At 41.4% G+C, this 13,607-nt stretch overlaps 1 protein-coding gene across 7 annotated transcripts in view; it reads left to right on the top strand.

Annotated features, from left to right (window-relative positions):
* Positions 1-7,855, top strand: part of VWA3B (von Willebrand factor A domain containing 3B) — a 185,823-nt gene extending 177,968 nt beyond the window's left edge. For 6 of the 7 annotated variants that reach the window (XM_043918665.1, XM_043918664.1, XM_043918663.1 and 3 more), the window contains one exon: positions 6,747-7,855. In XM_043918665.1, the coding sequence (XP_043774600.1) occupies positions 6,747-7,098 (352 nt within the window). In that variant the 3' untranslated portion in view covers positions 7,099-7,855. The remainder of the gene's footprint in view (positions 1-6,746) is intronic. The other variant, XM_043918662.1, reaches the window with a different exon arrangement.
* Positions 7,856-13,607: the final 5,752 nt, after the last annotated feature.

Genomic DNA, 13,607 nt, shown 5'->3' with positions numbered 1-13,607 from the left:
TTCCAGTTGGTGGTAAGCTTGTTAGTTCCACATTCCTTACCAGGACCTCCTGCTTGAGATAACTCATTCCAGTGGTTACTATGGTGCCTGGCCAGGGCAGGCAGTCTCAGTCAGTAGTTCCCCTAAGAGATCTGTATCCCCACTGTCTGGGGTCCTTGCTCAGTCAGCTACCCTGGACTCCCTTCACCACCCAGATCTGAAACCACACAACCCAGACTGGAACTTGAACCCACTGTCTTTTAACTGAGACCACACTCCTGGTCTCAGGACTTAATGAAGCTCAGGATCTTGATGTCTCATTGCAGAAAGAATTCAGTGAGAGACAAAGTGATAGGTAAGAAGTGGATTTATTTAAAGACAGACATATTCTATAAACAGCTTGCAAATATTTCTCAGCACTGCTGCACATGTGCTACATTAGGTCAGGAGGCTTCCTCCTGCCGTGCTGTCCATCTCCCCTGAGGGCTGGGCAGAAGAATCTTCCTCACAGGCAAATCTGCTCTTGTCCCTCCCCGACTAAAGCTCCCTCCTCCCTGAAATGCCTCCTCTTAACCTAGCTTAGCTTCTTGTTGACCTGAACGACGCCTACCTACCTGGTCTAACTTTTCCCCTAGCTACTCCCCAACTATCCTCCCAAAAGCCCTCTGCACACTAACTGTACTAAATTTATAAACTTCTAGTTTTTTCCCCATGCTGTGCTTTTTCAAAGCCCTGTGCCTCTGCATAGGCTAAGTATTCCCTCCCTGGAATGCTACGCTTGCCCTTGGCCGCCTGGGGAATTCCAACATCAAAGGCAAGCATCCCATCACCCCTGTGTGATGTTCTGGGACTCCAGTCCTCTGTGGTGAGGTGATCCCACTGCCTCCTATAAACATTTTCATTATGAGACTGTTCCCTTGTGTTGGACCATGTACTTTCATGGTCATCACTCTTACTGGACATGAGTCTTTGAAAGCAGGGGTTTTCTATCCACTTCTATATCCTGGTTGCCAGGGTCCAGCCTGCAAGATGTACCCAAGGACAATTTGAAGAATGAACAGATGAACAAATACTAGGGGATGCCCAGCAAGACTCCTTTAGGGGCGTGTAGTTCCACAGAAAAGCTTTTATTAGGTATGATTGTTGAAAATAGATGTTATGATCCTTTTTCTAGATGAATATTTCATTTTTAAATAATAGAACTGTTTTCTGTTCATCTCAAAGTCCTCCTCAAACAACTTGATTTCCAAATTATAGTACCTAAAAAAGGAATGGGCTTCCTGGTGGCTTAGATGGTAAAGCGTCTAAGATCCCCTGGAGAAGGAAATGGCAACCCACTCCAGTACTCTTGCCTGGAAAATCCCATGGACAGAGGAGCCTGGTAGGCTATAGTCCATGGCATCTCAAAGAGTCGGACACGACTGAGCGACTTTACATACTTACTTACTTGATAAAGGAATATGGATACATGGGTCTAGGTGTTAACCATCTTCATTAAACTCAAGATTAACAATCACTATTTTAGAATTAAAATTCAATCCTTTCTATGTTGAGAAAAGCCTTTCATTATTTTCTACCTTAGTACTGCCCCAGGCCTTATTTAAAACTCTCCACTGCTAGTGACCTACCCCAGCTTCTAGGTCTTTACACAGCAGAAGCATTCATTGACCCTCTTGTCCCCCTTTGTAATTTCCACTGTTCTGTCGCTCTGGCTGCCTCTCTGCTAGCAAGAGACAGCTTTTAATTCTCCTAAGCAGAGGTCACATCCAGCCTGCTAAATTCAGAGCTTAATCTGTCTCTGTTTCCGTAATTGGAGCTGGCAGGTGTGAGCACACAGAATAAAGGTGTAGGTCTGATGTTGTATCTACACTGGAATTTCCTTCCGGTAGGTCCTTAGGTCCTTTCTCATTAGAAGCTCTTTCTTACCTGTTCTTTGTTTTTGTGTTTTTTTTTTTTCCTAAGATATCTTTACTTTGTATGATTATCATACATTTGGAGCAGATGGTTCTTTTAAAAAAAAAAAAACTTTTTATTTTGTATCTGTTATAGCCAATTACAATGTTGCGATAGTTTCAGGTGAATAGCAAAGGGACTCAGCCACACATACACATGTATCCATTCTCATCCCCAAACTCCCCTCTCATCCAGGCTGCCATATAACATTGAGCAGAGTTCCCTGTGCTATACAGTAGGTCCTTGTTGACTATCCATTTTAAATACAGCAATGTGTACATGTCCATCCCAAACCCCTAACTATCCCTTCTTTGAATCCTTCCCCCACCCCTGGCAACCATGATTTCATTCTCTGTCTTTCTCACTCACTTTCTAAATGGACCACCTCCCTTTGGTTGTTCTTTAGCAGATCTTCACACCATTGCACTAAATGAGGCCATTAAAAAAAATTATGGTGCTTTCTTCAATGGACTAATTAAAGAAATGAATTGTAGGTTACAACTCCAATAGGACATCACTTGACTAAATTTTGTTTTAAAATATCAAATCCACTATAACCAACCATTTGGGGTTGGTGAGACCAGGGGTACATGGCCCCAAACAGCTATGGACCAGAGTGCCAGATATCCAACTTTTCACCCTCTGCCCCTCCTTTTATTCTTCCTTCTTGGGGTCTTCAGTTGGGGCTAACAGAGTATTTTCAGCAAACCCCTCTTCTGGTTCCTCACGAGGGTGTTACATAGTGAAAGGCAGGAAGAACAGTATTTGGAAGGTGAAGAGTTCAACATTGATTGAATATGGCTACAGCTGATACAAATTTTTCATTTTCAGTTCAAAATTTGACACTGAAATGATTCTTAAAACCTCATAATAAGTTTGGTTTGCAAAATATGTTACCAAGTTTGCTAAATTCCAAATAACTAGCCCTTAAAGGAGATAGTTTTAGTATCACCATGTTTGTGAGGCTGTTCCAATTTCCTCTTTCCTTTGCACCCAATGACTGTGTTCTCTGATGGCGCTTCTGAAAGAGGTGTGTCTGGTGGAGGGAAATGATCACTCTTGCCATGCCTTACCTTCAGGAAAGTCCCTGAGCTTTTTCTATATTTCACAGCATCAGAGATCTCTGTTCTTTGCAAGAATATCCCCTAACCTGTCTAAGGCTTTCCCCATTTAGAGAACACACATGTCATTTTTTCTAACTCCCCAAAGCAAGTGGACGGGAAGGAATGTTCCCCGCTTTTTGGCATCCTCCCTTCTTGCCAGCAGGAGATTCACATCCTGGGTCTCCCTACCTCCCCAGGGATCCTGTTCACATCAGAAGGCTGGGGCTTCTCGCTCCTCCCAGGAAAGTGTGCCTGGTGGGCTTAATGCTCGGACTTCCGGTTTCCTCCAGCGAAAGGACCTGCCCCTACTGGTGTTATTCAACCACCCACAGCTGGGGACCACATGCCCCTCTGGGCAGGGCAGCTCTGGCAGCTGAATCCATGCTCCTGACGCCATGTAACTGGTTGGAAAACCCTCCCAAAGAGCTGGAATCCATCTTCCCTTCCTTTACTGAAATTTTAAAAGTGTATTTACTTATGACTGCACTGGGACTTCACTGCCGTGCTCGGGTTTCCTCTGGCTGCGGTGTGCAGTCTCACTGTGGCGGCCCCTCCTACTGCGGAGCTCAGCTCTAGAGCTCAGGCTCTGTGGTTGTGGCGCACGAGCTTAGCTGCCCCGCGGCATGCGGGGTCTTCCCATGTCTCCTTCATTGGCAGGCGGGTTCTTATCCACTGTGCCACCGGGGGAGTCCTTCCCTTTCTTCTTGACAGAGCACAACTTGGGCAGATTGCCTTCAAGCCTCCTCTTTAAGAAAATTTACTGTAGAGGAAGTCTGATTTCTTGAAAAACATTTAGCAACATTCTAAATGTGATCTCAGGAAAGGCAGAGTGAACTATTTATTGCCTCTGTGCTGAGGGAAAATCATTGGGCATCTGAAGTAGGGTGTTGGTCATGAGATCCTGGAGGCAAGAGTGTTCTTCCCTTGATATAATCTTGCTTGATTATAACCGTGTGGACTTCGGGAGAAGAGTTCTGGAGGGGGGACCCTCCTCCAAGGGTTCAGATGTGGTTTGTCTGGGTCTGTGGCCAGCTCTTAATTCCTATTACACAAAATACTAGCCTCTCGTTATCATTCTTTGAGCAGTTTAGTAATTTTTCCATCAAGCTGTTTGAATTAAGACTGTGCCCCCACAGGCGATGATAATTCCCATGTTGTTGAACACTCCTCCCTTTATCCATGTAGCCTGGCCTCACACTGTAGACTCTGACATTACCCGAGATGAATCACTTCCCACCATCTCGCCCGGTCACCACTGACTATTTTTCCCTTAAAAGGAGCTTGCCTCTGAAATAATTAAGCCTCTGTATGTCATTAGCGGCCTCAGTCCATCCTGGTCAGATCAGGAGCCTCATTTCCAAGGCCTAAAAGATAAGCAGTTCAGCAGTAACCCTATGATTGAGTGCCCTGCCATATCCGGAGGGAAAAATGCCATTACCTGTCCTCAGAAGGCGTGTAGTTCTTGGGACCAGAACACAGAGTCATGGAGATCCATTACCCCTGAGGGCCAGGGGGAGCCATTTGGATGGCAACTGCCTTTTCTTTTTTTTCAAATTATTTTTTTATTTCAGCTGTGCTGGGTCTTTGTTGCTGCAGGAGGGCTTTCTCCGGTTTCAGTGAGGAGGGGCTACTCTCCAGTTGCAGTGCTCAGGCTTCTCATTGCAGTAGCTTCTCTTATTACAGAGAACAGATTCTAGAGCACAGGCTCAGTAGTTGTGGTGTGAAGGCTTAGTTGCCCCGAGGCCCGTGAAATCTTCCCGGACCAGAGATCGAACCCATGTCCTCCACATTGGCAGGCGGACTCTCACCACTGGACCACCAGGAAAACCCAGCAACTGCCTTTTCTTACCAGTTTCTCTACTTTCTGCCCCTTCTGTTGTCAAAACCCCAGGGCCTCCTGATCCTCATCAAACATCTTTTCAGTGCCCACCCCAGAGGTCCCCCTGTTGTTCATTTACTAAGATGGTCTTACTGATAGAGACACACTTAGGGCAGAACAGAATAGAGGCCTCAGGGAACCGGCAAGAATATGGGCAAGCTGACAATGCCTGGTCAAGGAAATGCATTGGGTTTTAAGCTAAGGAGAGCGTGGACAGGACGCTCAGAGCTCTTCCAGGAAGTAGAGCCAGCTTCTCTGAAGAGCCAGTGAAGACGCAGTGGCTGGCTCCCCAGACACCCCCTATAGTGTTGGCCTGTTTGTTGTGTTACTGAATTTAACTCTATAGTGGAAGACAACAGGGCACTAAATTTAACTCAGTTTTGGCTTAAGTTTCCCTGGTGGCTCAGACAGAAAAGAATCCGCCTGCAATGCAGGAGATGGGGGTTCGATCCCTGGAGAATCAAGGAGGATTCAAGAGGAATTCAAGAGGAATCACCATGTAAAGATATCTGTTTGGGTCCCTGGGAATAAATTCCACTTATTGCCAGAAATAAGTGTAATTTCTGGGCTATATAATTCTATTTTTAGTATTTTGAGGAACTGCCACACTGTTTCCCACAGCAGCTGTACCATTCCCATCACAAGGATTCCAATCTCTCCACATCTTTGTCAACACTTGTCACTTCTTGGTTTTGTTTTTTCTTTTTTGGCAATAGCTATCCTAATGGGTATAAAGTGGTCAGGCCAATTTTTTAATCTCTCTTGGAAATTACCTCCTGAGTCCTTGAGCCAGTCTTTGCAAAGTATCACATGTGGTTTGAGATTCAGACCACTGAAGAGAGATTTGATTGGTGGAATTTTCTACTTAAAAATAACTAAAAATCTTTTCTCATTCTACTTATTTTTTTCTTGACAATTTCTAAAAGGATCTGAAACAACCATGGTCAAAGTTATTCAGCGTGAAAGGTGGGTGATCAAGGTGGCAGATACTGATTATGGGAACAAAATAAGGTTGAATACCAGGCAGCTGGTGTCCTTACTTTGCCCTGAAGCCTCTGAAAAAGGCAAGTTCCTGAAATGGTGTATGTCATGATGGCATGGCTGGGATGGGATCATGGTGTTTCCAAGGTGCCTTTTTTGAAGGACAACACTTCAATATAAATAAACTGCCCAATATATTTTATTTTTTTATACCCTTTGGCCAACATCTCCCTGTTTCTCCCACCAACACCCCACCCCTTGCCGCCAGACCCTGGCAACCACCATACTATTACCCCTTTCTATGAGTTTGGCTCTTTTTAGATTCACATATGAGTGAGATCATATAGTACTTATCTATCTCTGTCTGACATATTTCAATTAGCGTAATGCCCTCAAGAGCCATCGTGTTGTCACAAGTGGCAAATTGCCTTCTGTCTTATGGCTAAATAGTATCCCATACATGTCACATTTTCTTTATCCATTCATCCACCAGTGGACACCTGGGTTGTTTCCATATCTTGGTGATTGTAAATAATGCTGCAGTGAACATGGGGATGCAGGTATCTCTTCAAGATACTGATTTCATTTTCTTTGGCTATGTGCCCAGAAGTAGAATTGCTAGATCAAAAATGTTGTTCTACTTTTAATTTTTAAAGGAACCTTCATGCTGTTTTCTATAGTGGCACTACCAGTTTACATTCCCACCAGCAGTGCAAAGGGGTTACTTTTTCTCCACATCCTCACCCACACTTGTTATTTCTTAACTTGAACATATCTGTAGACATAGCAGCCATCAAAACCAGAATAACCCTGACCTCTCTCTCTCTCTCTCTCTCCCCCCCTCTCTCTAGGGAAGACATGGACACAAAGAACTCTGCTCTCCTAGTGTGGCCAATCAAAGAAGTTAACACAGGGGATTTACAAGCTACAAGACAGGAGAACCCTAGAAGGAAGAAAAAGAAAGCCAGCAAAAGGCTACCTCTCCAGGAGGTGGTCTCCTCAGACTCAGATGACGCTTCCCGTGGCAACAGGTCCCGAGACTCCCACCCTAAGAGACGCCCTAAGCCCAAGCTGGGAGGGGGACATCATGTCTCCCAGGAACACCCTGAAGTCTCTCTCAAGGATAGTGCATGTGAGCTCACACCCCAGTTTCCGGGTCAGTTTAGGCCCCAGCACAGCAAAAACTCAAACACCCTTAAGTAATGCCGACATCACTTCCCCAGAGAATGTCCTCAGCCTGGGGTCTAGCAGTCCACCAGCCATGCCATCGCTGCCACACCCACACCTGGAAAAGCCCCGCCCTGCCCTCACCAAGCGACCCACAGCCGGGATCTGAATAGCACCACTGAGAAACCTGAAAGCAGTCTAGCGCCATCCATGTTTGCGAGAACCAGAGTTCCTTCAGGGCTGCTCTCAGCCACCCGACACTGTGGAACTAGCCCCTCTGCTGAGGTAAGGCCGCGCGCCATTCTATCCTCGCCTTCCCTGGCTTAACAAAGGTAGTCATCCTTGCCACCCTCTACCTGGATCTAGTTGAGCCTATTGATCTGACTTTTCTGGGGCATTCTTCATCCTATTATTTCCCCTGTCCTCAAAAACTGATAAAATACCATCTTCCATAGACACACACACCCAGAAGTTTAATCTGACAGATTACCCTCATAGGATTTTCAAGGTTTTTGAAATCTATAGTTCTAATCTTGAAATTCTGTAGTTCTAATCCAAGCTTGCAATCTCATTTTGCATTGATTATCTCATCATAATCAGAAATTTTATCATTAAATGTTAGGACTAAAATCAAGACCTAGTAACTTGTCTGAGAGCTGTAAAACTGAACATTACCTATTTTGTTGTTGTCTGAAAATTTTTATTGAGCCCTCCCTAATTATTTTTGTCTGAAGTCTGTTGTAGGTACTTCTAATTGAGCGTGGAACCAGAATAAAGACTCTTACATTGGAAACATTTCAAAACTATTGGGCTGTTTGTTACTGTTTTCTTTGAACACATTTTGGCAATGACATACAAGAATATTCACTTCTATTCAATAATTGTTTAGTAAAATTAGCTTCATTAATTTTATTTTTTCCCGTCTCATTCTTAGTGTAGATGTTGGGAAAGGCAGTTCTCCTTGCAGCTTCCTGGAGATGAGTGATGAGAAGGTTGGTTTATTTCTTTTTCTTTTTTTTGGCTACACTGGGTCTCCACTGAAGCGTGGGCTTCTCTAGTTACAGCACACAGGCTGTCTAGTTGTGGCTTGAGAGCTTAGTTGCCCTGCAGCATTTGGGATCTTAGTTCCCCTACCAGGGATCAAACTGGCATCTCCTGCATTGGAAAGCAGTTTCTTAACCACTGGACCACCAGTGAAGTCTTAGCTTCATTAATTTTAAAAATAAAATAGTCTCCCAAATTCCCCTCTCCTAGTCAATAATAGTTCTGGGGCTATATAATAATAGGGTACATATTATTAATAAGAAAAATATTGGATGCTTTCTCCAAATAGAAAGGATAGGGCAGTGTTGTGATACTCTAAAATTTATAATCTGATTAAAAGTGATGCTTACATTCCTAAAAGCTAGGGGGGGTCACCAGGGTTATGATGAAGAATTTCAAGGAGGAATCCAGTTCCAAAAATATGAAAGAAAAACGGACATTGACTCAGCATCAGGTTAAAATGCATCAGTAACACACGGAGGAAGGAATTGAGGAGTGAGGAAATGATCTGGAACAAGGCTGGGGAGAGCATCCTATCACTGGGCATCCTGTCACCCAGAACCCCAGCAGGAAGATACTGGAGCAGTCAGCTGGGTTTGGTCTGCACAGCTGAGGACTGATGGGGTAGGAAAGAAGTCATTCACTTGGTCATAGTGATTCTTTCATGCATGTGTGCTTTCATGTAAGCCTGCATGTATCCATTCAATTATTCAGTAAACAGTTGAGTGCTGACTGCGCGCCAGGCTGCAGAGAGACCATTATACTATTCTGCCTCTCTCCAGATCCATGGGGAGGCAAAGATGAACTACAGGACAAATATTCATAATAGTATTTTGATATTACATTACAGTGTATGATATGCTCAATGCCATTAAGTGATATATTCAATGTGTTGTCCTTCAGTGATAATGCCCAGTTCTTTGGGCTGAGAAAACTGCAATAATTGATGTATTTCCACTTCCAGCCAATGTGGAATAACAGAAATTAGATTTCTACCCATACCCACTTCTCCCACCTGAAACAACTAAACCACCTGATAAAATGTATGTAACAGTTTCCAAAACATTGGACAGAAGCATTGATCTCTGGGAAACAAACAAAGTGAGCCCTGTGAGTGCCTGATATACTGTCTAGAAACAGTTTCCAGGCTTCAGCAAAGGCAGGAGATGCATTACCAGCCATCCTTACATGTGCATCTGTATGCATTGCCTCAAGTAACTTGTGTATTTGATTTTCACTGAATAAATCTGCACTTTTAGCATATGACAGAATAATAAAAAAGATTAGATCTGTTAAAAAATAATAATTATATATACAGATTTTATAGCTACCCTTTATAATTATTAGCCTGGATTAAAAGCCATGAGCAGAGGCATCAGGATGGAGTGATTGATAGCCACACAGAGCTATGTGGAATGAGTACAGGGTGACAAGCTCTTATCAGAAGAAGGGGAACAGATGGTTCAAGAAGAGATCAGATGACCACCTGAGTGATGTAAAAAAAGATTCATGCATCAAATAACAGAATCCCCAACTTACTTCTAAGTTCCTTTCAACTCTAAGAGTCTGTGCAATACTTAGTCCATTGCTAACTCAGAGCAGTTCAACATAGATGAAAAACCATCCTTATAAAAAGGGAGAGGAGTTGTAACCAACACAATTAGATGAGAAAATTAATTAGGAGAATAGATTTGAAAAAGAAAATTATATTTTCACATGAAAAGAGAATATACCTGAAAAACCTGAGAGAATAAGTGATAATATTGATACTAATTAAAACAAAAAAAAAATTCAGTGAGGTGGCAGGATAGAAATTTAATATACAGAAATCATACAGTTTCTGTATGAAAATCAAACTGTATGAAAATCAATGCAGTTTTCCTACACAAGTAATGACCAATTAGAAGATATATTGATAGAGAAAACCTCATTTACAACAGCAACTAAGAAAATTAAGTATAGTCAATTCTCATAAATCTCATATTTTAAATGGCATTTAGGTTCTATAAAATTACCTCTAAAACTAAATTTAGCATATACTGAATTATGGTTCTTAGGGGTTAGGTTCCTGTGAGCCTCTGGTCACATCATTTCCACCAACTGATCAAAATCTAGCCTCCTTTTGTGTGTTTTTCTGTTTAAAGACACTTTTTAAAATATGTATTGTTGATTTGTTAACATAGAATTCATGGCCAACAGTGCTAAAACTCATATCTGAAGGAAGTGTGTATGTATTTTCTTTGTAAGGCACATCGTAGCCTTCTTGCACTTAGGAACACTAGACAGCACTTCTGCTCTACTTCATTTTAAACAGTCAAGTCACCAGCAGCAAACAAAAATGTGAAAAAATGTGGCACTAAATATGCCACGAAAAGGACATCTTTTTTACCATATGAGAGCTGAAACGAGAGGCAGAAAGATGACTTAAGTTTTCACCACCACTCTGAGCATATGCATATTCTACAGAATACTTTGAGTATTGATTTTGGAGTTACAAAGATGTTTTAGTGACCAGGTGAATCACAGATACAGAAATCCATCAATAATGAGGATCTACTATAACTTGAATAAACTTAACAATAAATTTGCAAAAACAATATGAGAAAAACTTTAAAAACTCCTGAAAGACACAAAATTAGACTTAATAAACATCCCTTGTTTTTAGATAAAATGGCTTAGCATCATGAAAATATTAATTCTCCCTGAGTTCATTTTTTAATGTAACATAGTCCCAATAAAAATAATACCAAGTGTTTTATAAGACTTGAGAAGTTGGTAGTACAGTTATATAGAAAAATAAATATGTGACAGTAACTTGAAAATGCTAAAAAAAAAAATGAGAGGGTCTTGTGATAACACATGAAACATGATAACATCTTCATGCTTAAAACTGGTTTGTGCTAACACAAGACAAGGAGACCAATGGAATAAAATAGTGTCTAGAAACAGACCCAAATATAAATGGAAATTTAGTGTATTACAAAGGGCTGATGTCCCTAAAATATAGAGAACTCTTAAAAATTGAAGGAAAAAAATGACCAAAAACATGGCAGAAAATAGGCAAAGGACATAAAAAATTATATAAGAATAAACAAAAAAAAAGAATAAACATAAGAGCTTGAAAAGATGTTTAACTTCACTCATGTTAAGAGAACTACAAATTAAAACTATTTGGAGAACTTCCAGAAACATGGCAATGTGAAGTGCTAATGCAAATCCTTTCACAATAACAATTTTAAGACCTGGATAAAATATTTTTAAAAGTCAACAGGTGGGACTTCCTTGGTGGCCCAGTGGCCCAGACTCCACGCTCCCAATGCAGGAGACCCAGGTTCGTTCCCAGGTCAGGGAACTAGATCCCATAGCTGAGAGTTAAAATGTGGCAACTAAATATCTTGAATCCCAAATCGAAGATCAATGCTATAGCTAAGACCTGGCACAGCCAAATAAATAAAAATAAATATTAAATAAAATTCAACAGGTATTTAAAACCACAATAAAAATTTTCAAAAGCATATAGGATGTGGAGAGTTTATTCTCCAAAAACTGCATCTAGAAGAGGTAAGATTTGTGAGGTGGTGACACTCTGGCTTAAGGGCAGTTCCCAATTTTCACGGCCAAGGCCACAGAAAACTATAGGCTGACTGGCTCCAGGTGCCAGAGATAAGAGTTCAAAAGAACTGGAAAGAAGTGCGCTGGAAGAGCTGGAAAAGAAGTGAAAATTTAACGATATCTTGGGAGCAAGAAACCACAGTCAGAATGAGTCATAAAAACTGAGTATTAACTTTTTATTTCTGACTGATCACTAAACTATATAAGCACGTGTAAGGGAGAACTCAGGGAGCTCTGTTTAAAACAAACAACCAACAAAGGCAGAAAACAGGAATTTTACGGAATAGAGCTGCATGGAGCAAAGCCTGTGTGTTGGCTGCCTGTTAACTGAAATGTATTTGCAAATCATGTACAGCCTGGGCAGCAGTAATCTAATCCTGTGGGATTACCACATCAGGGGACAGAGTCTGAGGCTGGCAGTGCAGTTGAAAATTTAAACAAGGAAAGAGTGAGCTTCAAAATCTGCCGCCAAGATATGTAGACATAAGGGAACTAGCTAAGGTGCCAGAATTAAAAAGCAGCAATGAGAAGCCGTAAGAACAGAATAAAAATGTAAGCTGCTTCATACTACAGGAGAGGAAAGTTTGCAGTTTGAGTACAGCAAGTTAACTTATTACTAGAATAGAAAAAAAAAAAAAAACAGCAGACCAAAAATAAATAAACAAAAACCCCCCTTGAAGAACACAACAGGCTTCAACACTGCTAGAATATATTGCCTACAGTGTCTGATTTTGAATCAAAAAATATAGTAGACATGCAGAGACACAAGAAAATGTGTTTCATTCTAATGGTTGAAAGAATCAATAGAAACTTTGAATCTAGATGTTGTACTTAACAAACTTCAAAGCAATAATCATAAATATGTACAGGGAATTAAAGGAAAATCAATGAAAAAAATGAATAGGGAATCTCAGTAGATAAAAGGAGGTCTTAAAAATACAAAGGGTGAATTCTAGAGCTGAAAAATATAACAAAGCATACTAAAAGGACTGAACAGCAGGAGGAAAAAGCAGAAGAATCATTGAACTTGAAAATATACTGAGAAAAATTACCCAATTCAACAAAAGGAACAGAAACAAAAAGGTATTGGAGAAAAGTAAACAGAACCTCAGAGACCTGTGGTATGGTTTCAAACATTTTCAAAATATGTGAAATCGGAGACCTAAAAGAGGAGACAGGAGAAGAGAAAAAACATATTTAGAGACAATGACTGATAACTTCCAAAATGTGGTGGAAAACATTAGTAGATTCTAGAAGCCTAAATAATCCTAAGCATAATAAATACAAAGAAAACCACTCCAGGCACATTGCAGACAAACAGTTAAAAAGATGATGATAACAAGAAAAGCTTGAAAGCAGCCAAAGAACAGTGTGTTACATTCCAGGAAACGATGACACAGTATTAATGACTTCTCAAACAAAAGCTAGGAAAACCAGATGTTGGAAGAACAAAGTGCGTAAAAAAAGGAAAATAACAAAAACCTGTAACAAGGAGCTGTATATTCAGTGGAACTAGCCTTTGACAGTGAAGGTGAGAGAAAACCCACCTCCAGTCTGTTTGAGTAAACTCTCAGGGAGACCAGTGGTCTTTTTTATAAGTGTCACCTTGGCTAGGTTATAGTCCCCAGGAATTCAAACACTAATCTCGGTGGTGGTGGTGGTGGTGTTCAGTCACTAAGTCAAGTCCGACTCTTTGGGACCTCATGGAATATTGGTCGCACGCCAGGCTCCTCTGTCTTCTGCTGTCTCCCAGAGCTTGCTCAAATTCGTGTCCATTGAATCTGTGACGGATTCTATCTGTTCTAACCGTCTCATCCTCTGCCGTCCCCTTCTCCTCCTGCCCTCAATCTTCTTCACATCAGGGTCTTTTCCAATGAGTCAGCTCTTCA

The sequence above is a fragment of the Cervus elaphus genome, chromosome 11 (genome assembly GCF_910594005.1).
Source record: "Cervus elaphus chromosome 11, mCerEla1.1, whole genome shotgun sequence".
Classification (NCBI taxonomy): Eukaryota; Metazoa; Chordata; class Mammalia; order Artiodactyla; family Cervidae; genus Cervus; species Cervus elaphus.
The sequence above is the reverse complement of the archived record's forward strand: the minus strand, read 5'-3'. Positions and strand labels throughout refer to the sequence as shown.